Source organism: Pyxicephalus adspersus, chromosome 11, assembly GCF_032062135.1.
Source record: "Pyxicephalus adspersus chromosome 11, UCB_Pads_2.0, whole genome shotgun sequence".
In the NCBI taxonomy this organism is placed as follows: Eukaryota; Metazoa; Chordata; class Amphibia; order Anura; family Pyxicephalidae; genus Pyxicephalus; species Pyxicephalus adspersus.
Genome location: NC_092868.1, coordinates 9438940 through 9464024, shown reverse-complemented (window position 1 = coordinate 9464024; position 25085 = coordinate 9438940). Strand labels below are relative to the sequence as shown.

Here is a 25085-nt window from a genome sequence, read left to right as displayed (position 1 = left end):
ATTTATATAGCGCCAACATATTACGCAGCGCTGTACATTAAATAGGGATTGCAAATGACAGACTAATACAGAGAGTGATATAGGAGGAGAGGACGATGCCCCGAAGAGCTTACAATCTAGTAGGGAGCTGAGAGTTGCTCATTGCTCAATGAACTCCTAGCAACCTCTGGAGAAATCCTTTGGAATCCATGGGACCCTGGTTGAAAATAGGATCTGTATAATGGTGAAGCTACTTCTTCTGCAGGAAGGTCTTGATGACCTTGTGGGTCTTCTTTCCTTTCATTCCTGCATTGTGGTGAATTAAGTACCCAACCAAGTGGATATGTAAAAAGACTTTCCAATGGGATGGTTATCGATTCCTTCTGAATGGCCGTGCAGCTTTTTATTAGACATTAGACCAGCAGCCAACAAAGAAAAGTCTTCTTAGAAAAAAGCATTGTTTTACTGTGCATATGTTGGTTTTATATTTGACCTTAAAAAGGGGTAAAAGGGGGTTAGAAAGTTTTGAAGAGGCACATACACAACGCTGCTTACTATTCCAGAAGTCCACCACTATCTTCTGCGTGTTCTTCAAGCCTTCAAATTAATTTTATTTTTCTTTTAATCTTCATGTCGACCTTTGCTTGTTGCTCCAGAGGCTTTTCAAGATGAAAGTCGCATTCTGTTTCAGTTTAGCTGAAGTTACCTGTCAATTTAACCTGGAGCATGTTTCATTAAAATGGCCCAAAGCTTGGCACTGTCTCTTTGAAGGTATGTCTATTAACATGAAATGACTTATTAGATCTCCCATGTAAGTATTTTAATCGAAGCAGGAAAAAGTGAAATCATACATTCCAGATCAATGTTGATTGCATTAAATAGGATTGATTCAACTCTTAAAGTATGTGCTGATACGTGTTCTTAACACGTATGTGATTGATCTGCCCAGCTTACCAACACGGAGCTGTGCTAACATAGTATAAAACGGCTTCAGATACATCGATTGGGGAAAGAGATGAGAATGAAACTTACTGCCTGAGCGCTCATGCTTTTTAATAAGGTTCACCTACACTGTAACCCAAAGCTGAACTAAGACAGAAATAAGACATAAATTAATAAAGCTCTGTTATAATTAATAAATCATGAAATGCATTATTTTTAACAGAAGCATAATGAATACCTGGATATAATTTGATATTGCAGTCCATGAACATATAGCTGGACTGTAATGTGAAAAGAGTAGCAGCGCAAGAAGCCAAAAAGTTCATGTGCCGACACGAAGCATACCGATTGGAGAAGAGAAAACAGAATGACAGAGAGATCATGATATCACTGTGCTGTTTCTCTTTTCATTGAGTTATACCAGGCTTGGCCAGATCCGGGGACTTTTTGGACTCAGTAGACATGGGTTCAGTGTTGCTGCCAGTCAGAAAAAAGTACTACAGGGTAAATCCCTAATTTTTAACTAAATATTGCAGAAAAAGCAGTTTTTATATTGTATTTAGCTATTTATTTTTATCCTTTTTTGGCAGGGGTTTTGCTTTAATGCCAGTTATGCTCTATGTATTGCCATTTAAGAGTTATTCCAGAGATCATTCCAGTATATTGTAAAGGTCCGTCTGTTAAAGGGAAACCTCAAACAACTTTTTGAATAGAATTGATGTCTAATATACATTTTATACTGTCTTTATCTTCTTAAAGGATTCTTTTCTCTCTTTTTCTTTTCCAATGATCATTATGTGAATGGGATAAGTAATGGGGCCACATCTCCAAAGCAGGGACACAACTATCAATGAGAACCTAACAAAGGTTTTAACCTTTTTCCCACACCAACCATAATATATTAAAATTGTCAGGAGATTTAGGCTTTGCAAATGAATAGCCTAAATTTAATCAGTACAAGTGTGGGAGGGAATATTAATTCATACCATGGTAGGAAAACTGTTTCCTATGTTGCATTGGGTTTTATAAAGTTGCAATTATTGCTGCAAAATAATTTTGTTTACCCTAGCTTGTAAAGTATATAGAGTATAGCTCTAACATATTCCAAAATGTTGTGCACCAGAGAAGTTTATTCTCACCACAATAGCAGGTAAATGGTGGGATATTCTTGGCCATTTTAGTTAGAGAATATAGACCTCCATGCTAGCACACTGAAAGCCAAGATGTCCCATTATATAATACGTGCGGGTCATAACGCCCCTTGAACGCTGTTATAATCAATATGGTAATGAGTTTGTGAAAAGCTGACCATTACATCTGTATGAACCTAATGGACATCCCATTCTAAAACAATGGGCATTAACATGGCGTACCCTCATACCCTTCCTTGTGTCTTTAACAGCCCTAACTTTTCTTGGAAGGCTTTCCACAATATTTTGAGGTGCGTTTTTGGTACTGAATCTGCGTCTATTCATCCAAAACAACATTTGATACTGGTATCCACCATGGGGCTTTGTGTAGGACACTCAAGTTTCTCCAAACTCATCAAACCATGTCCTTCCAAAGCTGGCTTTGTGTGCAAACATACTGGAACAAAAACATGACCTTTCCTCAGATTGTTACAAGAAGGCTGGACCTACACAATTGTCTTAAATGTCTTTGGATGCTTTAACATTAACAGAACCCTTCACTAGAAGCTCCTTATCTCATTATATTTTCCATGGGTGCCTATAGGCTTTTGGCCATGAATGGGTGTGATGGTTGGGGGTAGCCAAATTATCCTCCATATGGTTCTCTCTCCTCCTATCAGCTTCATCCATGCCATTAAACCGATTGGCTGCTTGTGATATTTATGTAATCCATGCTTACCTTTAGAGGGGCAGCATGGTCACCTAATTTCCTCTTTACTACATAGGTGGGAAGGCGTAAGTGTTTGTAGTTTACAGAAGATAGCAAAGAAAACTTTATCTGAGACTTAAGTTCATTTCACAATTTCCAGCAAGATCTGCAGGTGTTTTTCTATTCTTGCAAAAAATGTGTGTACCTACCATATAGGGACTGGTTAACTTCTTTGGTTTAGATGTGTTCAGTGTGAGAGTGGCAAGAGATCAATATCTGGCAGCTTATAAATAATTACCAGTTAATATATAAAGCCTATGAAGCTTATGAAGAAATCTTTATACAGTAGTAATTTAGCAGCTGAGATAAAGCATACAGAAGCTACCTGGTATCAGCCCTTGTAGTCCCCATATAACAGGGGTGAAGTGTGGGAGAATTAAAAATCCATCATTTTATATTCTGACAAAGAGCATATTAAGAGGAGAGAACATAATGACATAAGAAGATCATTGTGGTACCATTCATAGGATTTGGTAGGTCGAGAAGGACCTGGGGCTCAGAGGAAGTGAGTTTAATGATGCTGGCCATAGAATGAAGACAACCTAGGACAGCAAATATAACAATAAAATATAAATATTGCATCAAAAAGTGATTTTGTTATTTTACTTTTTAATTGGCTATTTATTTGTATTTGTGGCTGGACTTTGGCTTTTCCATGTATAGTTATTGACCACCTTTTTTCCAATTAGTAGGAATCGTCAACTCAAATATATTTTCTGCATGTTGCTACAATATTTATAACAAAGCTAGAACAGTAAAACAAGAATTAGGGCAAAACAAGAAACTTGAAGTCAGTTTTTTTGGGATGTCAGCGGTTGAATATCTGTGGGTTCCAATGTTGGATATCCAGCCTTTTTGGCAATCCCTTGAAGACTTCTTCTTACTCCTACTTGTTAAACTAGTGACCATCTGCACCGCACATTAACAGGAGATATATCCTGGCTTCCAATGCACTCCTCAAGCATTTACCTGATTCTTGTTTTAATGTTCACCGGTTCTCAAAAAGGACATTGTGGGATTGGAGAGAGTGCAGAGTAGGGCAACTAAACTAATAAAAGGAATGGAGGAGCTCAGCTATGAGGAGAGATTAGCTGACCTGAATTTATTCTTGAGAAGAGACATATAAGGGGGGATATGATCACCCTGTATAAATATATAAATGGTCCATATAGAGAACTCTCTTCCCCATTATTCACTCTGAGGTCATTACAAAGAACAAGAGGACACTCCTTGTAAGAGGAAAAGAAGTTTAAGCTCCGGATAAGGAAGGGATTCTTCACTGTAAGGTCTGTGAAAATGTGGAATAGGCTCCCTAGTTTCCAAGTTCTATAGATTGCTTTAAGAAAAAGCTGGATGTTTTTCTAGAAGCACAGAATATAACTGGGAAATAAAGTTTTAAAGTAAAGATAACAGTGACTGTTGATGCAGAGAACATCCGATTGCCTCACGGGATTAGGAAGGATTTTTTCCCCTGTTAAAGCAAATTGTACCAGGGGATTTTGCCTTCCTCTGGATGTCTATAGGGTTTTTTATCTGCAATATGTTTAGGTCCCTAGTTGTTGAACATGATGAACTTGTGTCTTTTTCAGCCTAACTCTGTAAGAAGATGGGTCCCAATGGTTGTAGAATGGGCCTTTAATCTCGCAGATATTGGCAAAGCTTCTATCCAACTCGACTGGTATAAATTAGAAAAAATAAATTGAAGCTGTAAATATTTTTTCCTGTACCTTAAAGAGCTATTGATTTTAGAATTGAGAAACTTTATGAAAAATGTGTTCCAGCAGCAAGTATGGAATAGAATAGAAGGAACCGTATCAACGTAATGAAACGGAAAAGCAGCTTTTCATAGTTCATATCTTTGTTTAATGTGTAAACATGAAAGAAGATTTCCTTAAAATATACCATACCGGCTTCATAGCGTTGCTATTCCTGCTTCAGTGAGTTAATAGTTGTTTATGTTTTGGTGCTGGAAAGTTTATGCTGGCTGTTTATTAACTGACCAGAATATGATGGTTCGGTCACCTTCTGTTGGCATTCTTCCATTCAGTGTCTGTCCTTGTAGAGTTGAAGACTTGTGTTTGCTCTTCAAATCTTCCAATTCTGTGCCTGATCTAGCAGCAGGAATAGAAAAGAAGAAGACATAAGTCTCAGTTATACAGGTCGTGGGTAGGGAACAGGATTGGGGTGCCAGAACAATGCCCAATAGTGGCAGTTGGTTCACATATGAAGAACAACTTCATTCCACTGGGTCTGGATCACCATTGATCAGCTTCAAACCTCTCTAGGAATAAGTCAATCCTTTCATTGGGGCTACACTTGCACTAAAAAGGGGTAAAATGTTAATTTAGGTCTAGGGTACAAAAAAAGGTCTCTTGCGTTCTTTACCCCAACCCGACCCCAGGCTGGAGACCCTCTTCTTTCCATTGTGTGCTCCAAAATGTAGGTGGACCTTCGATGTCCTGTCTTGTAATTGAGGACTATTACTTCTGTATTGTAGAGATGATGTGAGTGCCTCCAACCACCTCCAAACACAACATGGATGTCTCCTGGAGAGGAGACCATGGGGGACTGGTCACATATGATTATACAATGCTCAAATTGATGTTGAGGTTGATGGCCTCCTTCTTCAGAAATGGTTTGGCCAATTGAAGTATTCAAGGTTTCTGGTAATATTTATGACTTTAAGCCATATAGGTGTTCAGGGTTGCAGAAACATACTCAATGATAGGTCTCTTTTAAAGTAAATTGTTCCCCTTAATATATTCAGTGCTCAGATCTCTAGCAGATATGGTTTTTGGAGGGATACAGCAACTTTGACCTATGAAGGCATATTAATGAAATGTGTCCATGGCTGGGATCTTCATAATAATAAACCATCTGGAAGTCCCCACCGTCATTAGAGTTATAGTAGCTCCAATCCCATGGAGAAGCTGCAGTAAGAAAGCTGCTACTCAGATTGATTACATGGCATTTGTGGACATCTGTGCAAAGGCAAACATCAATAATTTGTCAGGAGAGTCTTGGAGCAGGTATAGCAGTATGGTATTGTGAATTTTTTATCATATAGTATTAGCATTGCAGGTAAAGGTAGGAGAAGGGTGAAGTAGATCCAACCCAATACTGGAGGACATTTGGTTTGCTTAAGAACTTTATATCATAAAAAATTGCAATTTGTTACCTATAATATACCAATTTCTCTATTTTTTATTTTTTTACATGTTATTGGTTATAAACGTCTTCAGCCTTATTAGACCACTTCCTATCTACACTCACTTACTCCAAGAATGGTTGCACAGCATTGCCCAGTATGGGGTTCTTCATAGTGGACGGTAACTTTACAATGCATTTTGTAAGTCTGCTGTCATTCCAAACCTATTCTAAGAAACTGTATCGATTCTTTGATGGATCTTAAGATTCATTATATCCCTCTGATTGGTCATCCTAGAGGTTTCTTCAAAGGTCAGGGTTAGCTGTTTCACTTACCATCAATTCTTGGTTTAATAATTTTTTTGGATGAATTGTGCCTGCACTCCAAAGTCATGAAGGACTCCCTCCCATACACACAGTTCATAAAATAGGACACGGTGTCAGCTGCAGATAATGGAAAATGCTGATATGATTTAGTATCATTCATTCCTGCTATGCTCAATCTTCCTTAAATCCTCAGCTTGTACAAAAGTGAATCTTTTTATGTATACCTCTAGCTTTCTTCCTGAAGATACCCCCCATGCCTCTTTTAAAAAAATTCTTTATACATACCCAGTGTTGAACCGAGAAATGTTTTTAAGCCGAGTGGGAAGAAAATTTTAGGCAGCTGGCAGCCCCTGTATTGTGACTCAATTCTTCAGTAACCACCCAAAAACAACCGAGTGGTTACTGAAAAGTGCTGGGTGGTGCGCCCGGATAAAAAGGGCTGGGGAGAACACTGATACCTTAAATCGGCAGTCTTCTGGCTTTTTCTAAGTCACAGGTCTCTGGTCCTTCAGGCTTAACTGGATGGTAATTACGTTATGGTGTGTCGGCAAAGGAGTACTGTGAGCCATGTTGAAGTTCCCCCAGGGTACGGTTCTGGGAAGAACTATATATTCAGGAAGTGGGTTCATTGACCTTCTTTCAGGCCAGAAGACTAGCGAATTCTAATAAACCGAGTTACATTCACTTTTTAACTTGACAGCAATGCTAATTTTAGGAGGGCTCTGAGTCCTGTTAAAGTTCCCCCAGGGGGTGATCCCTAGATTCACCGGAAATGGGTTCATTGATGCTGTTCCTAATTCAACCCAGAAGACTGGTGACATCTACTAGACTGAGTGGCACATACATTGTAACGTCGGTGGACCCTCAATCCAGAAGTACTGTGAGCCATGTTAAAGTTCCTTTAGGGGGTGGGTCTGTGACAGAATATATTCAAATATATTCATAGGGACTGGGTTTAATTATGCTGTTCTCCATTCAACCCAGAAGACCAGTGATAATTATTAAACTAACAATCACTCACATTATACCATGTCAATGAATGTTCAGTCCAGGAGTGCTGTGAGCCATAGTAAAGTGAATTGAATGAACCAGAAGACTGATGGCGTCTTATGGACTAAGTGGCATGCTCTTATGATTTGCCAGCAATGTCCAGTCCCGGAATACTGTGAGCCATGTTAAAGTTCCCCCAGGAGGCAAGTCAGTGACAAACTAGACTAAAGCTGAATGATGCTGGCTTTTATTCAACCCAAAAGAATGGTGACGCCTAGTGGAGAAATAAAACTACTACAGGAGACGACCCCACATTGGATGTAAGCATTGCAGCAAAAAATTTATATAGAGTTCTGCTTTAAGCTCACTTTAATGATGATCCTTAAAGCTGTTCTAGACTTCTGATCTCAGAGCCGGTAGAAACTTACATCAGCCCTGTGGAAACATCAAACATCTCTTAGGAGGAATCGTCTGTGCATTTTTATTAGTTTTCTTTTAATATAAACTATGTCAGTAAATGATAAATGAGTCAGCCTGGCATGTGAGCTAGTGGGAATCAAAATCGAAATAATCCTGAATACACATATAATCATAGCCCAGCATATATATTTGAAGACAACAAATGTATAGACCGTGCGGGTTTTAGCTCTTCGGTCTACTTAATCCTTTATCAAAAAAAAGGAAGTTTTTTTTTTAAACCTTTCAGATCTCTGAATTTAAAAGAAGATGTTGCGTAAATTATAGTAATTGCATTTTTCTGCTGACTCCTGTTTGAAAAAAAAACACAGTAAAGTGTTTTTTAATAGCTTGATATGGGAATTGCAGTTTTCAGTGTATTTGTTTATGTATCATGTAGTAGTAGTAATAATCCTGACTATTATAAAGACAGGAGGGAGATGGTAATATGGATTTCATCTACCGGGGATTCTGCTGCCAAGGCTGAATGTTGCCTAAAAGCTCGTGTGCCGAAATAGAAGCTCTTTTTCGACTCCATATTTTGCTTCTGTTGCAGTCTTGGATGTCAGATTCTTCTCTGTACAGCTGCATGCACCAAACAGGCCACCAGCTTGTTCCCCTTTCTGATATCTCCACCATGAGAATGATACATGTGGCCAACCTTGTATTCAGTCTTACGAAGTTCTTTGTTTGTCACCTGTTAGCGAATGCTAATATTATACCAACCCAGATTACAGACAGTTACACATATGGGAATGGAGTGTATTCTCCAGACCCTTTTAGTTGGGTGCACCACCCTGGGTGGTTACTGAAAGATGGGTCACAATACAGAAGCTGACACCTACCTATGAGGACAGATGGGGGTTGGTCAGAGAGAGAGGGGCAAGCAAGGTGGATTTGGGGGAAAAAAAATTGCCATATTGTATGGGGAAAGAATGGGTCGGCATAGAGAAAGCACCATCTAAGATGAAGAAGGGGACAGCCAGGGGATAAAAAGTCAGTTCAGACAGAGGGGACAGCCATGATCAGGAGGGGGCAGTCAAAACGGAGAGAGGGGCAGCTTGGAGAAAGAGACAACCAGGAGGAAATCAGGGCAAGCCAGGACAGAAGGGGGCAACCAGGGCAAAAATGGCCAATGAGGACAGATGGGGGTTGGTCAGGAGAGAGAGGGGCAGGCATGGTGGATTTGGGGGAAAATAGTTTGCCATATTGGAGAGTGAAAGAATGGATCAGCCAGCATAGAGAAAGCGCCATCTAAGATGAAGAAGGGGACAGCCAGGGCAAGTTCGGACAGAGGGGACAGCCATGATCGGGAGGGGCAGTCAAAATGGAGAGGGGGGCAGCTTGGAGAAAGAGCCAACCAGGATTAAATCAGGGCAAGCCAGGACAGAAGGGGGCAACCAGGGCAAAAATGGCAAGTGAGGGCAGAGGAGCTTAGCTTGGGTTAAGAGGAACAGCCAGGATGAGGAGCAAAAAGCCAGAATAGAGAAAGGGGTCGGTCGGAGAAAGACCCGTTCATTGTGAAGTGGCCAAACAGAATTGGGAGGGGGCAGCCAAGATAAAATTGGAGCAAGAAAGAACACAGGAGATAAACCAAGTCATAAAAAGGCCGGTAAAGACAGAGGTCAACAGCCCGGATGTGGAGAAGTAAGCCAGAATGAACAGAGGGTCAGGGGAAATGGAGTGAATTTATAAGCTGAACACTGGGGGAGATAATAAAAAAAATACCCTTGCAATGGTTATCTATCATTGCAAGGATAAAATGCTTGTTTCTGTCAAGGATACCAGTAAAAATTACTTTACTTACCTGATCAATCTTCCCCCTTCATCTCTTGTAGTCCTGATGTCTCTGTAAATATCACATATAAAACTTACAGGTGCCCCAGAGGAAAAGCCGAACATTTCCAATTCACCACAATGGATATCTAAATGTCCTGTGTACAGCCTGTGGGTAATAAATACTATTTACAGAGATTATGATTCCACTTCTCTGCTTTACAATATCAAACCCATCAGCAATTTGGAGCTACAGAATAAATATCACTTTCTACCAATTAAGTGACCCGTTTATGAACAAAGACTCCGGGCTCTAAAAATAAGCCTACAAAAATAGAAAATAGCGTAATAATAAAAATGCCATCCTGGTGCCTGGCACTGGTATAATATAAAGCAAATGTTATGATATTTTAGTGACGGCCTCTACTGTGCCGCTTAATATTAGCTTTGGATTCCTGAGATGAAAAAGCTTTATAAGAAAAAGTGTTGAGCAGTTCTAGTCTATAAATGCTCCCGCCGGAATTATAAATATTGTTTGCATAGTAGCAATGCTCCATTATCCTGTATATACTGGCTGTGGTACAGAAGACTATTCATTAAGCAATATCTGGCTGAGTGACCTGTTGCCTATCTCTTGGGAATGGTGTGAAAGAATGGCAAGCTGACAGACAGGATTGTTCGGCTTGTTTAAAGGTCAACTCTGGGGAAGGAAACAATCACCCTTAAAGTGGATTTGCCCCTGCACTACAAGGGTAAATATTCAGCAGTCTTCTATTAGCAAGGTCTGGGTGGTGAAGGGGTCATTGGTGTCCTTAGGGATGAGATCAGAGTTCACAGTCGATGGATGGAGCACCATAGAGAAGAGGTTTTCGGGAACCAGGTCCATCAGAACCCTAGTGTCATTACATGTATACTGCATCACAGTATGAAAGTCATATAACAAGTATGAAAGTATTGCTGCTTATGCCAAGGGAAGAGCGGGTAGGATCATCAGGTTATAAACTTTGCAAAAATGATATGGGTAAAAAACTGTGTTGGGATGAAAATGTTGGAGATGTTAAAAATGGGTTTCAGGCTTGTGCACTCAGAACACTGCAGAGAAACCATTGCTATCTTTGTGGAAATGATAGTCTCTCTGCAAAGGTTCAAAATGCCTCCTTTCTGAGTTGGATCCATAGCCCTATGGCTGATTGGAGAGCTCCGACTGAGCAGGGGGCATGTTGGACCTCTGTAAAGAGACCACTGCTTCTGAAAAGTTGCTTGCATCATGCTGGCAGGGAATAGGCATCTCTACTTAGATAGTGGCTGCTTTCCAAAGGAAATCTATAGAATAATAATATACATGGAAGGTAGCTGATTCCAACTGAAATGTCTTTCCTAAGTCTAGACCTTCATATTCCCGCGTCATATCCGTATAGAGAAGAGCGATCGGTCATGTATATTACAGCAGCTATAGACACAATTCAGCGTTTGATGAAGTAAGCTTTTGGAAGAAGATTATTGTGTGTTTTGACTGAGATGTTACACGCTGTTCTGTCAGCACTTACTTATTTATGAAGATGGCCAGATTGTTGGCGATCAAAAGTTAATTAGGACACACCATCTGCTTGGTGGGTAGTAAGTAATTTGAGTCTCTTACTGAAGGCTGATCAAATAACTGGAACTGCTTCTGGGTATTCCTTTTGTGTTTGTGTTTTATGTTTAAGAAATATTTTTTTCTTTTGTGTTCATTTTAAGTGCAGCTACTGCAATTTTCTCAAATTCAGAGTTGCATAAGCTTTATTGCTGGGACTAAACACAGTTTAACAATGCAGAAGTTAATGGGAAGTTAGTGCTATGGGGGGATAATAAAGATGGAGAATAGAATTATAAGACCTGGAGGGTAATTGTATGCACTTTATTTCTTTTTTACTCCTCCCTTGTGTCCTTCTCTGGGGCGGATGCGTAAAGATTGTAAAAAAGGAAATGATCACAAATTTAAGCCCGTGGCAACCAATCAGAATTCTTTTATTTTTTCCCCAAATAACCTAGGTAGCATTTCCACATTTGCGTTCATTTACTATTTTGTCTTTATCTTTACCTCTCTTATATCCATCTCTGCATTGAAAACCAGTGGTTTTCAGAACAGTTTAAAACTTTAATCTAGTTTCCCACCCCTCTCAGAAGCCCTGTTGATTTATTTCTCAAAAGTATTCTATGCATACTTTTATTCTAGCCGTCTTTCGTCTGGTTCGCACGCTCACTTTTTATTGATTGCTTTCAGCATCAGTTGAACGCATGCTGTTCAAACAGCGCTGTTCTGTTCTACAGAATGGGGAGGGGGAGGAAGCGCGGGAGGTATCTTGCTGCGTCCTCCCCAGTAGAAAACAATAGTGGTCATTAGCTGTCGGTTTTTAGTGATCTAACACAGAAGATCAATGAACGGCTCAGTGGGACAACGGTACGAATGTTAGATTTTTACCCAAGGCGGTCATGATCCTCTCAATCTGACGTCTGTATGATGCTTTATTGGCCTCGGACGGAAGGCAGATTAATCAAAGGTCTCCTGTGTTTAAAGCAGTCTATGCCCCCCCCCCCCCTTCTCCCCCATTCTACTACTGGCAATAAAAATATTTTCTCTCTACTTACTGAAAGTTAGATTGATGTGAACCATATCTAGGCCATAGAAAGGGTTCCCATCATCCACCTGACCCACTTATAATATATATGGCTCTGAACCCCAAAAGAGCTTGTGTGTAGCTACAATGACTGTACATATGGTACGTTCACCTCCGTATCCATCATCAATGCAAGGTACGGAAACAATGGCTTCTATGGAACAGGGTTTGTGGTTGGTTTTGGTAAGGGAGAACAGGCTTGAGTGATTAGTCACCTTGAGATCTTAAAGTGAGATCAACCAGAAGTAGCCACCAACACCTAGACTAAAATAATGTATAATATATATATAAATAATACCCACATCATGCTGCTTTAAATAAAAAAAGATGGATGAGTTACCATATATACTCAAATATAAATCTATCTGAATATAAAACAAGTTACATGAGAATAAAGGTCACCTGCTTTGACTCAATTATAAACCTAAAGTACAAAATGTCCCTGCCACCGTTAACACCAACAGAAATGGCAATAATGTATTAAAAATAAATAAATCAAATAAATAAACTTTTATTTAAAAGGGGAAAATTAAACCACTGGCTCAGTCTGGTCATCTTTTTCCTCTCCTTATTTTGTACTTTTGAGTTAGTTATGATGGGTCCTTTAGTGCTAAATGATCTTTGGTTTATGATTGTTGGACACTCGTAGATGGAACTGTGTCCTCATAGTAAAGTAGTGTTATAAACAGCTTATGTTGGACAACTTCTATCTGCTAAAGCAGAGAGACGTGCAGTTTCAGGACACGCCACTGGGTGTGACCTGAATATAAACTGAGATTATTTTTCTAATGGCTTGTTCAGGTGAAAAATCTTGATTTATATCTGAGTATATAAAGTATTTTTAACTCTTATGTTTGGTTTCCTCAAAAAATGTTCACAAACAAAAAAACTGAAAATAAATAGTAAATGGTTTTGTTGTGAATAATTATTAAGGAGGAACATGTTTCAGATCTTTATACTGAAAATACTGCCTTTCTATCATTGGTTTGAGTCATGCCCTTTCCCTTCCTTCCTCCACACTGTACATATTAGGTTGCTGCACTCTCTGCTGATTTATTTAATGCACTTTATTAGATACATCTGTTCAACTGCTTGTTAAATATGAAAGTGTAGGGTATACCAATTCACCTCCTCTAATGTTTAAAGTGCTGCATACCCCTATAGACGTTCAATAGCAAATAAATAAAGAATAGTAGAAAGTAGGGTATTTTAAATGCAGCATAATAAAAAAAAAAAGTAGACAGAACTTATACAGTGTTACATCACACATTTAGTACATATTTTTCATGTTCCTACAATCCCCTGAGCAATATATCGTAGGGGATGTGGAGAACTAGAAATTGACTTCTAATATAGCAGACATAAGCGCATAGGGGGTTGAAAAACAGATGTTGTGTCCTGACGCGTTTCGCCAATATTGGCTTCTTCAGAGGACTTTTACACAACGAAATATGAAGTTAAGAATGGGTTAAAGAAGATTCAAGGAGTCACAATCACAAATGATTGACAAGGCACATCAATTCAAGTGCTGATGGCTGGTAATGAAAGGCATATTGCTCAGGGGATTGTAGGAACATGAAGTATATGTACTAAATGTGTGATGTAACACTGTATACGTTTTGTCTACTTTTTTAATACTGCTGCATTTAAAATACTCTACTTTCTCCTATTCTTTATTCAACTGCTTGTTAACACAAGTATCTAATCAGCCAAGCACATGGCAGCAACTCATTACATTTAGTAGACATTGGGCCTGATTTATCAAGAGCTAGAGCAGATAGACTATCATGGGAAAACCTGGGTGATCCGGCAAACCAGGAATGTATTTAGTCCAATGATTTTTAAGAAATCCATTCCAGATTTGCTGGATTACCCAATTTCTCTAATCCAAGCCCCAAACCATCCAGATTTCTACCATCAATTTTAAGCCCTGAGGAAGGGTCCCTTTGGAGGCTCCAGAACATGTTGGCTTTGCCTTTTGATACGTTAGGGCTCTTTTACACCAGCCTGGTCTGCTGAAGTGTGTTGAATGCATGTATGGTTGTTCATTCTTTTGCGTTACATTTCATTGAGCTACCCAATGCGCGAAAATGTACGCGTGCAGCATTATTAGCAGTGCGGCAGAAAGCACAACAGTGCGATGGGGTTCCATTCACAGTGAATGCCATTGATGGAATGCCAGAGTTCTGAATGGCATTGCATTGATGTAAGTTATGGCGGCACAATTTATGAATGGATCTTTAATAACATAATGAAATTAACTTTTTAGAGGCTTTCATGATTTGGTTTGTTTTTGAACCCTTCTCTTTCCTAATCCTCCCATCATTTGCCCCATTTCAGCCCCCATTCCTGCATTACCCTCCTTCATCTCTTTCTGTCAATTCTCTGTCTTCTCCTCTCCCTCCCTCGTACATGTCTCTATATCGAGATCGGATAAACTATTCAGTGCAGTATTTTACTTGTTCACAAGCCCCAGCATGCAGCAATTGAAATGTCACTTGTGATAAATGCAATGAAATGTACATAGAAAGCAGGGAGAAATGGGGCAGAGCTTATAATGTAATTGGAATGGCTGCACTCTATCTTTTAAATTGGATAACCATTAGACTCATCCTTTGTTTCAACATTCACATACTCAGAAATTCAGCGAGCTCGGCTGTAACTATGAAAATGAAACAAAAATGAAGATGGAGTAGAAGGCTATGGAAAGTGATTGCATGCTGTACCAACAATTGCTTTGACGTAATGGAGGACATGGAATAAATCCCCTGTATAATTATCGTTATGTTCTCCATATATGTAAGGGATTGCCATATTCTTTGTGTATGACATGCAATGGCAAACGATGTTGCATGGATTAGCTAGGCCAGTCTGCATCAGAATATGTTAAGATTAGGGTTGAATAAATCACAGAAGCCTGGTAGTTAAAGTGACATGGTCAAACTTTTTTATGTTGCAAAGCAGGGAAGGTTGGTCACGGACTTTTCTTTATTAATGAAAAATCACCCTTGCTATTAGTTCCCCTTAAACTCCATGAACATTGAAATATTAACATATTCTACTCCAAGTCGCTGCTTGACAAAGGAAGCTGAGCTTCCAAGAGAATGACTTCAATTACTTTTTTTCATCTACTGTGAACTTTGAGGATGAATTTCTTCACAGTGCCTGATGCTGTAGAGGTCACTGAGTATTTATTAAAGCCCATCTTTGTAAAAGAGCTTTAAAATGTCCTTGTTGAACTTTGTAACTGCAAGCAATATGGGGCAACCTTCTTCAAATTTCTGTAAAAGCACTGTAAAAGTCCTTCAAGCTAGCATTCCTAAGAGATCAACTTCCCCTACCTCCCCACATCCGGAGTATATGTCATGTGTTTACAATAGACGTTAAAGGGCTAAAAGATAACTACTTGGGGACTGGGACAATTAAGGTTGCCAAAAAATCTGGGGATGGGGCATAGCTGAGCTGTTAATAGAATGACTTTCCTTCATCTGCTATGAGCTGTGACGATGAATTGCTTCACAGTGCCTGAAGCTACTGAGGTCAGTAGGGTTTTTTTTAAACTCATCTTTTTATTTACAACATTTACTTGAATGTCCATGTACTGGCCACAGATTTACTTTTTTAATGTTTTTAGAGTAGACTATTCCTTTAATCTACTTCCACTTTCATCAGATTGGTTAGACAGTTTGTGAATTTATTACTTGCAGTGAGTACTTTCTTCAATGGATTTTGCATAGCATTTGAAAAGAAAAAAGCTAATTTCTTAATTGGGTTAATAATTTGTACTGGAAAAAAAGCATGTTCAGACCAAGGAAAAGCTTTCGATGTGCCTTCTGATTCTAAGTGAATGTAATTAAAAAAAATTGATAGAAAATAAGTGTATGTGGCTAGTATGTATGGTAAGCTACATGCAAACATTCTGATTGCCACTGGGCAATTGATCTTGGAAGAGTGGAGGGAGGATGATGCACATTACCTCATCCCCATAAGAAACCAATGGTGGTCCATAGCTGTTGGTTGGTATTGACCTTGCAGATTGGATACCTTAACAAATCTCAGGGACAGGTACAGTCAATCTCAAATCACAGAAATCTAGCGTGCATACAATGATCATTTTGCTCACACATCATTAAACTGGTAAACAGTTCTGCTGACATTGGGAACACTAAAGTCATATTACGTCAAATTGTGGCGAGCCAGTTCTGCAAAGTTTCCCACAAGTCAATAAATTAAAGATGTGAAAGTGTATAAAGTTTAACCTAACACGGTACAGGCACTTGCAAAACAAGTTACCCCTGATCCCACAACAGACCATCTAACCTGAAGTTTTCTGTAATGGGAAGGGCTTAGGCTATGTACACATGTTAGATGAAACATGCATACAGCACCGTCCCGCTCTATGGAGAATAGAGGGGCTTGAACAAGTGAGCGGCACCCCGCTGAGTCCTCTCCCATTCACTTGTATTACGATCATTCCTCATTCGTGGATCCCACAAGATGTATGAGCGCTGTACACGTATGTAGGTAACCTTAGAATGTGTTCTATACAAGCAGCTCTTGCTTCGAGTCAGTTTTACTGAACAATAGTCCAGTATTTTCCCTAGAAATGTTTTTAAGCTGGGTGTAAAGAAGCTGTAGGTGAGTGGTGGCCCCTGTATTGTGACCAAACAATTCAGTAATCATCCAAAAACAGCTGGAAAGCTATTAAAAAATGCCGGATGGGGCAGGGGAGAACCCTGTAGTCAATGGTAACTTAAAGCTGACTGATAAAACAGATATAAAAGGTAGCTCTGAATTAAAAATAGGTGTACAGGGGATGGGTTTAGGCCCAGTAAAAAGAAGTTTAAACTTGACATGGACACATGTCAACTACCCCCCAGCACATCCATGGCATATGTTTTAGATACAGCTGGGAAGATTTGGTGTAGGGTATATATTGCTGGCTGAGTTTACTTTCTTAATGGGCCACAGCCATTGTTAAGTAAAAGCTGAACTCCAGGTAGATATTAAACCAAGCGGAGTCCAACCAAAAGCCAAAATGTATGGTTACATGGTCTTCATTGTAGAGAAGGATCACCTAGTTTGCTCTCTGATTCTAACATTAGAGAAGATTACATGACTTTAGATTTTGGATCACATAGTCACAATTCACAGGGTTTTTTTAGTCATCATAGAACCAATTTTCATTAGAAAAGGAATTTCATAGCTGCAGGTGTTCATGAATTGTTTTTTGGGACACCATTGCTATGGCTGTTGCTTGTCCTTCGGGGTTCCATCCAGAGACACCTAACAGAGGTCTTCATTTATGGTGCAGTGAGAAGGTCAATAAATAAAAATAATCCAGCCTGAGTATCTACTATATTCCTACAATAAACACCTCACTGTTCTGCAAATACCACAATTTCCAGGTTGCCCTTATCGGGCCAAGGCTTGTATAGGCCTAGAGCTAACAAAGTCTGAACTCCTGGCCTGCTGTATGCTAATATGCACCGGAATGCTCTGATTTCTTATTCTTTGTCTTAATTCTTTTTCTGGGTTTTTTCCCAGATTCCCAGGCCGGTTGGCATGGAAACCATTGAACTAGAATAGGCATCCTAGCAACCGTTGCTTAGGTAGAGCTGTCCCAAATACCAGATAAGGGCCAGGCTCGCCCCTTGCTTCACCTTTCCTTGTTTTAGCATTAGCTTTCTCTTTTGTAGACTGGCTAGGGTTAAAGATTCGTCATTTGAAATGTGAAAGTATTTTAAATGGAGGAAATGTAACATTTTGGTCATGTTCCTGCATACTCGGTTTGTATTGTACAGAAAACGCAGGAAGGAAATGATCTGCTTCAACTACTTCCCAAATAAATGATTACAAATTGTATACTTTAAAAACACCTGTAACCTAATAGAGAATTTGCTTTACCAATTGTAGGCTATTGTGGGGTTGAGGAGGAGCACCTACAGTGCCTTTAAATTGAATTGCATATATAATGGGAAAGGACTGGAAGACCTGCCAAGGTTGTCTACATTCCAATTGGAGCAGGAAAGCTGGGTTTTTTTTTTTGGCAACGTAAGCTTATATTGTGATAATTTACATAAAAACATACAAAAAAGTAGAAAAGGTCTTGACCCATTAGTATTATGGGTATAGTCAGACCAATCAGCTAGACAGTTTTGATTTCTGACTGTATAATAATAGAGGGTTCAATACATGAAAGTATAATGTCTCTAGTCCCGACGCATTTCGCCCATTGCGTCTAGTCCCAACTCAATGCGTCGGGTAGGTATGATGCAACTCCGATGTACACAATGGACACAAAACACAATAGAGTTGTACCACCCCAGCCAGCACAAGACTCCACTCCTTGGCATTTGATAGATTTTGGGCACTGCACATGAACACAAAAAAGCTGCTAATATTAGATAAAAGGAGCGAACCTTCCACTGTTATGTCTATCCCATCTCCACTGGGTGATAGATATCCGGAACTGCGGAGAACTTTATCTCTATTCAGCAGATTTTTGTTTTCTGTTGAATCATTCTTATTTTACAATTTTTGACTACCTGCATATCTCTATAAAATATGTTATAGCCTCACTACAGTACCACAATAAAATGTTTGAAAGGAAAAAAAATCAAATAAGAAGAGAAAAGGTTTTTTGGCAGAAGAGAGATACAAAGTCTTCAATAAAACAAATGTGCAAACTAGCAGATTTTTATTTTCAGGCTACAGTTCTACTGGCTTGGTAAAGTGCGCATGATATTCAAAATGATAAAGCAGAAGAATCTAAGAATCAGAATTACAGGGAAACTAGAAGAGTCTAAGAATCAGAATTACGGGGATGGTATGAATAGTGAATTAGTATTTTATCATGAACTCCAAGCACATATTAATTTCCTTAATGGTGTATAGTTATTTAATATACAGGTAGTCCCCGGGTTACATACGAGATAGGGACTGAAGATTTGTTCTTAAGTTGAATTTGAATGTAAGTCATTACATTATTTTAATAAATGCAATTAGGACAGGTGTTTGTCTCAAAATAATATTAGGCAGTGTGGTGTCAGTTACTGTATAAAATAATAACAAAGAAAGCAAAAACATAATCTTTATGAAGCCTGTACATTCATTATCTTCTGGAGCAAGCTGTGCTTTGATATGCAAAAAGAAACAACTGCAGAGTTTGTCTTGGTCATTAAAGTGTTACAAGAGGCTGCAGAACAGCAAAAGACTTCTTCTGCAAGTCATGCGAACCACTTCTTCCCCCATCAAGCCTCTGTCCTGCACACAGATAAGCAGGGAAGCCTGTTTGTATCTAGGAGTCCTCCGTATATCAGCTGTCCTTAACTCGGGTACGACCTGTATTATAAATATAGTTACCTTGACTTCTATATAACCGTATTTTAAAACAAGTAAAGCAGGGAGAAATGTCAGTACTGTGAGCCAATCAGGTATGGTTCCACATCCAATATCACCCAGAATACAAAACAAATGAACAAGCATTGTTAGGGATTTTTAAAGGACCATTCATCAATGGACATTTACAAACATGATCATAAAACCATATTTTATTTAAATGTTAAAACATATATGTACTAATATCATTTGACATACATTGCCTACATTACAGTCACACTGTAAATTAAGAATAAACGTTATAAATGTTATAAAACCCCTCCATATGTTCTAAAATTCTTACAAAACACTGTGGGGCTGATTAACTAAAGTAACACATCATAGTCCTCGGACGGTCCTTGGACTCTAGTTCCATCCATTCCGCTCTGCACTAGAGTCCTTCATATACAGGTGAATACTTGGCAACCAGCAAATCTTTCATCTTGTGAGTAGAAAGTTTAAGAATGCAACTAGGAGGTACTGGTCTCATCATTTCTTATTCCCGAAGAACCACAACTTGCGAAACGCGTTGAAAGGTAAATGAGACTGTAATGTACGCCATGATGTTATGTTTTATTATTTAAATAAGTTATGGTCTTATGAAAATGTTTGTGAATGCCCATCAATGAAAGGAGACTTAACAATATATAACAAGGTGAGGTTGGGAGGTTGGAGGTTGGGGATATAGTGAGGTTGGGGGTACCAGAAACACGAAACACTAAATGGAATAACAAGCCTTTTTTGGATATCAGAAAGGGAGTTCATACATATGTATTTCAGCTGTGTATTTATTCTGAAGTTCAGCTTCAAAGGTAGCAAAAGGACACACAAAATCAGACATCTGCAACAGAACAAAAACCCAGCACAAGAGAGACAAGAGATCTGAAGCTGAGAAATACATTTGAATATCACAGGTTGTATTGAAGAGATGCGGATTAGAGAGTTCAATAAACTACACAGCTGGCCTTTGCCATGGGTATGGATGTACAAAGACTATGTTGTGGTTACAAATGTGGTACTTGTGGGGCAGTACCTAGGGCACCAGGGAGGACTACATCAAAAATAAATATTGGGCATCACACCAAGGGCCTGATTTATTAAAGCTCTCCAAGACTGGTGATAGACTATCATGGACTGGATAGACTATCATGGAGAAATTTTGGTATTCCAGCAAACTTGGAACGTATTTTTAAAAACTTATTTGGTATTATTTGAGAAACGTTTTCAATCTCGTACCAGATCTATTCCAGGTTTGTTGGATCACCCAGGTTCTCCCATGATAGTCTATCTTCTCCAGTCTTGGAGAACTGTGATAAGGCACCGAATGTTGTATATATACATCTCTGGCCAAATACAGCAATAGTTTGGCAGTTCTAGCAAGATCTCTAATAATGCAATGCAACCCAGACTGTAGAGGATCTCATGGGATTTTGTATAAAGGTAGTGAGTGAAGGATAAAAAGGAGAGATACGAGATAGCATGAATATTTTATATCAAATATAACATGTTTAATTCTTTCTCTTTTTCGTCTAAGGATTGGGTCTTTCTCACACGCTTCTGTTTTCTATCAGACTATGGACGACTTGAGTTCAGATTTAAATACCCGGAGGTAAGTGTGCTGCTTTTATGTACGATATGCCCATTTTATAATCATGTGTGAAGTATTGTGGTGTGGTGTAGTTAAAGTCACAGTGTGGTAGGTATTCTGCTGGAAACTACAGAATATAACTGAAGTATTAAAGTTCTAAGTAAAGACACCTTTTGGAGCAGGATGTATAATTAAACCAGGATTTATAAGTGTTTTTGCTTTCCTCTAAATCATCTCTATCCAGGGTTTTATCTGGGATATGTTTATTTCCTTATGACGTATGTCTTTTTTTCAACTGCACTAACTATGTAACACTCAGATGTGAACATAGCCTTGGTAGTGCATCTTTTTTAGAGACCTCAAGAACGACTTACTCAAAATTCAAAGCAGGATTTACACTTGGCCACTGAGATACGTTGCATTAATGTGTGTTTAGTGTGAAAAGTCCACTCAAAGTAAATGGGATGTCAATGCCCTGCACTGGTTCCAAAATGGTTTTTATGCTGCATACCACAATGTACATGAGGGCATTACCATGCTCTGTTGGGGCAGTTACATTTAAGACTAAACTATATCTACTATACATGACTATATATGACTGTCAACAATATATGGGTGTTCACTTCTTCTTTTCACAAATTTGGAGGGATTGCTTTCAATATTTCATTCCAATAAATATTCACTTATACAGGAGTCTAGCTCTCCACCATCTCACCTCCTTATTGGTAACAATATCACATATATAGAAAGCAAGGGAAACTAATAGAGGGTTATGTTTACCTACAGTTTTCCCAAATAACACCAGTGTTCAGGATTATTTGATAGCGGAATCTGAATCTCATTGAAGCCCTTGGGGAATATATCCTAGTGTACTGTGCATTTAGATGGCCATACCGCAGCCAATGACATGTACAGTATAGCATAAAGCTGTCAAGCTTTAGGCTGGATTGGCTGAGCCATACATTGTACCTGCCATTAACAAGTATAGCATATAGCCTCGGGTGTACAGATATTCTAAATGGGTTTACCCACTGTCAATGACATTGTCAATGACAGTCACAACATATGGCCTGGCCAGTGGATGATGACGGGCAGAACATACCAGTCATTGCCCTAGACACAGAATCCGATTGCCAAACTGATGTTTGACTATAATCTCTTTGGGCCAAATGACTGATCTTCAGTTCAAGTTGCCGAGCATCAAACCTAATCTTAAGAACACGTATGAAAATTTATAAAGCTCTCCCAGGTTGGAGAGCAAACACTTTCATCAGTGAAGTTGGGTGATCCAGCAAACCTAGAATGGATCTGGTCCAGGATTGAAAACATTTGCTAGCATACAGCAAATGACTTTCCATCCATTCCAGGTTTGCTGGATCACTTCACTGATTTAAGTGTATCCTCTCCAGCCTTGGAGAGCTTTAATAAATCAGACCCGTTGCTGGAAAAGCATAAGAAAGGCTTATTTCCCAAAGGAAGACTTTTACTGGTAACATCTTGGACTTTTAACACTCTCTTATATTTGTTTGCAGGCTAAATGCTGCCAAAATATTCTTCTGTACTTTGATGACCCATCTCAATGGCCTGCAGTGTACAAAAATGGGAACAAGGTTTGTTGGAGCTTCATATTAATTTTGGACAATATTTGTTGAATGACTGTAATACAACTGGTGTTCTTTTCTCTAGGACTGCCTGATGAAGGAGTCTGTAATCCGACCAGAAAACAACCAAGTCATCAACTTGACAACGCAGTACGTTTGGTCTGGTTGTCTGGTAAGGTCCTTCAATAAATAACGTGACCTCTGTCCAAACCTTCTCATTCTTTTGTAATTAATATTGAACCATGGGGCCATGATTGATGTGGCTGTTGACTTCACTGCTGACTTCTTTAGGATGTTTATTTCCTCTCGTATTCCTTCCACTGCATGATTGTGTGTCACCCTTGGTGAAGAGCAGTTACAAAGGATTACAAATGTTTGCACTATATTCTGAGCAAGGAAAATGGGGCCCTGTGCAAATATAAGGCTGGGGTCACCAAATGGAAGGCGTTTTAGCTCCCTGAACCCCTTCCATCCTGTCATTTGGGCCCCCGAAGAAGGTAGGGGCCCTGGGCAGTTGTCCAATTTAATAAAACCATGAAACCTTTATGTCTCTTACAACTTTTCTTGTGAAACTTTATCTCAATCCCGCTCTCATATTTTAGTCCCCTATTGATCTTTGGGTCTGTCAATTACATAAATAGTCCAATGGCAGATCTTTTGGCATGGTAGGAGGTGTAGTTAGTTTGACTTTTCCAGGTAAAGTTGAGATATGCATTAAACTAGAGGTATTCATGGGAGCATAGTCTTCATTGGATCATCTAACCCCATTCCTGGAAATCGGTAAGGATCCTACATGAATGGGTTGCTAAGGGATGGGTGAAGATTTGATCCCTATGAATACTTTTTCATTAAACTTAAGCTGCTTTTATTTCTTCATTTTGACATACAGTTTTCATTGGGTTTATCTTCTGCTTATTAGTGTTATCATCATTTGCTCAGTTTGAATTGGTGAGATCTTTGGCTTTAATAGTTTTCTTTTTCCTGAATCCTTTTCCTATTTTTCACCTGGTGATCAAAACACTTTTAATGGTATATTGATTGGACCTAGTGGTAGCAAATAATAGAAGTTCATGTCTATCATTTTAGAGGCCTCCTCTATGCTGTTCGATACAAATTGAATTTTCTAACCTGACTGTGCACATCCCTCTGTCTGGTATTCTTCCTTCAGGTGACAAAAGAGAATGGGCAGAACTACTTGAGCTGCAACAGTGGAAGGAGCTTCCGATCTGTCCGTGAAAGATGGTGGTACATAGCACTCAGTAAATGTGGGGTAAGAATCAATGGGCATCAGATACTTTTTTTTTAAATGGACCAGTTTAATACATAAAAAATTAATTGAGGTGTGTTAGATTTAATCATCCATGGGTTGATTCACTAGCTTGCTTCAAATTGTACCTTGGCCTGCTCTGATTTGCCACCAGACCGTCCAAGAAGTATGAACCATTTGACACGCAGACTAAATTCATACTAGAGTTTTGGAACCACATGGTTTTTTTCCCCTAGACACCTATGTTTACCTAAGTGGCCATTGGTAGTTTTTTGCAGGCGCTCAGTTGTGGTTGTGGAACGATGATGTTTTCTGGAACATGGTAGAAAAAGGTTGACCACCCTGAGAATAAAAATGCACTTCAACTGCAGTCAAACTACCATTAAAAGGGATTTTTTAACCTAATTTTTTCCCATAATAACTATGATTTGGGGTGTTTGAGGACAGGTAGAGAGATCCACAGTGGTAATACTTGAATAAAACCAACAGTCTGAACATAGTCTTTACCTGCCAATGCGCAATGTATGAGAACTATGCAATTTACAACCTGTTCATCAAAAGAATCTTGGAAGGTCTAGTAGATAATAAAACCCACTTTATTCGCTATTATGGATTATTTTAAAGGTTAACTCTATGTTCTGTACAATGATCCTTTAAATGTCTCCCATTCAACCTCTCCAAGTCTTGAACTTACTGATATCTGAATTGCTTCCTGGAAATCCTTGCTGTGTGGCCTCCTGGGAGCCACACAGTTTTACTACCATGAGTGTACCAGCCACCCACTGCTTATCCTTAAATCTTTGGAGGAAACCTCAAATATTTGTATGGAAAAGTCATCCCCTGTTGGGTCAAATCACAACTGCCCTTGACATTTCCGATGCATTCTTCAATCTTTGTGAGGAACCAAAGCCCAGTCCAAAAGCTTTTGTTAAAGAGGCTGTTAGGCTCTGAGCAAGCCATAAAGCAAAGATCTCAGAAGAATGGAGACAGATCAGTATAAGACTTTGGGGGTGTGGGAGAGGAGAGGCAATATAATAATAAATTAATATATAAATATACTAAATTAATGACAATAA

At 39.0% G+C, this 25085-nt stretch overlaps 1 protein-coding gene across 1 annotated transcript in view; it reads left to right on the top strand.

Moving 5' to 3' along the window:
* TMEM145 (transmembrane protein 145) overlaps positions 1-25085 on the top strand; it is a 55461-nt gene that overhangs the window by 3698 nt on the left and 26678 nt on the right. The window contains exons 2-5 of the mRNA XM_072425607.1: positions 21088-21162; positions 22674-22751; positions 22828-22914; positions 23911-24012. Of these exons, the coding sequence (XP_072281708.1) occupies positions 21088-21162; positions 22674-22751; positions 22828-22914; positions 23911-24012 (342 nt within the window). The remainder of the gene's footprint in view (positions 1-21087; positions 21163-22673; positions 22752-22827; positions 22915-23910; positions 24013-25085) is intronic.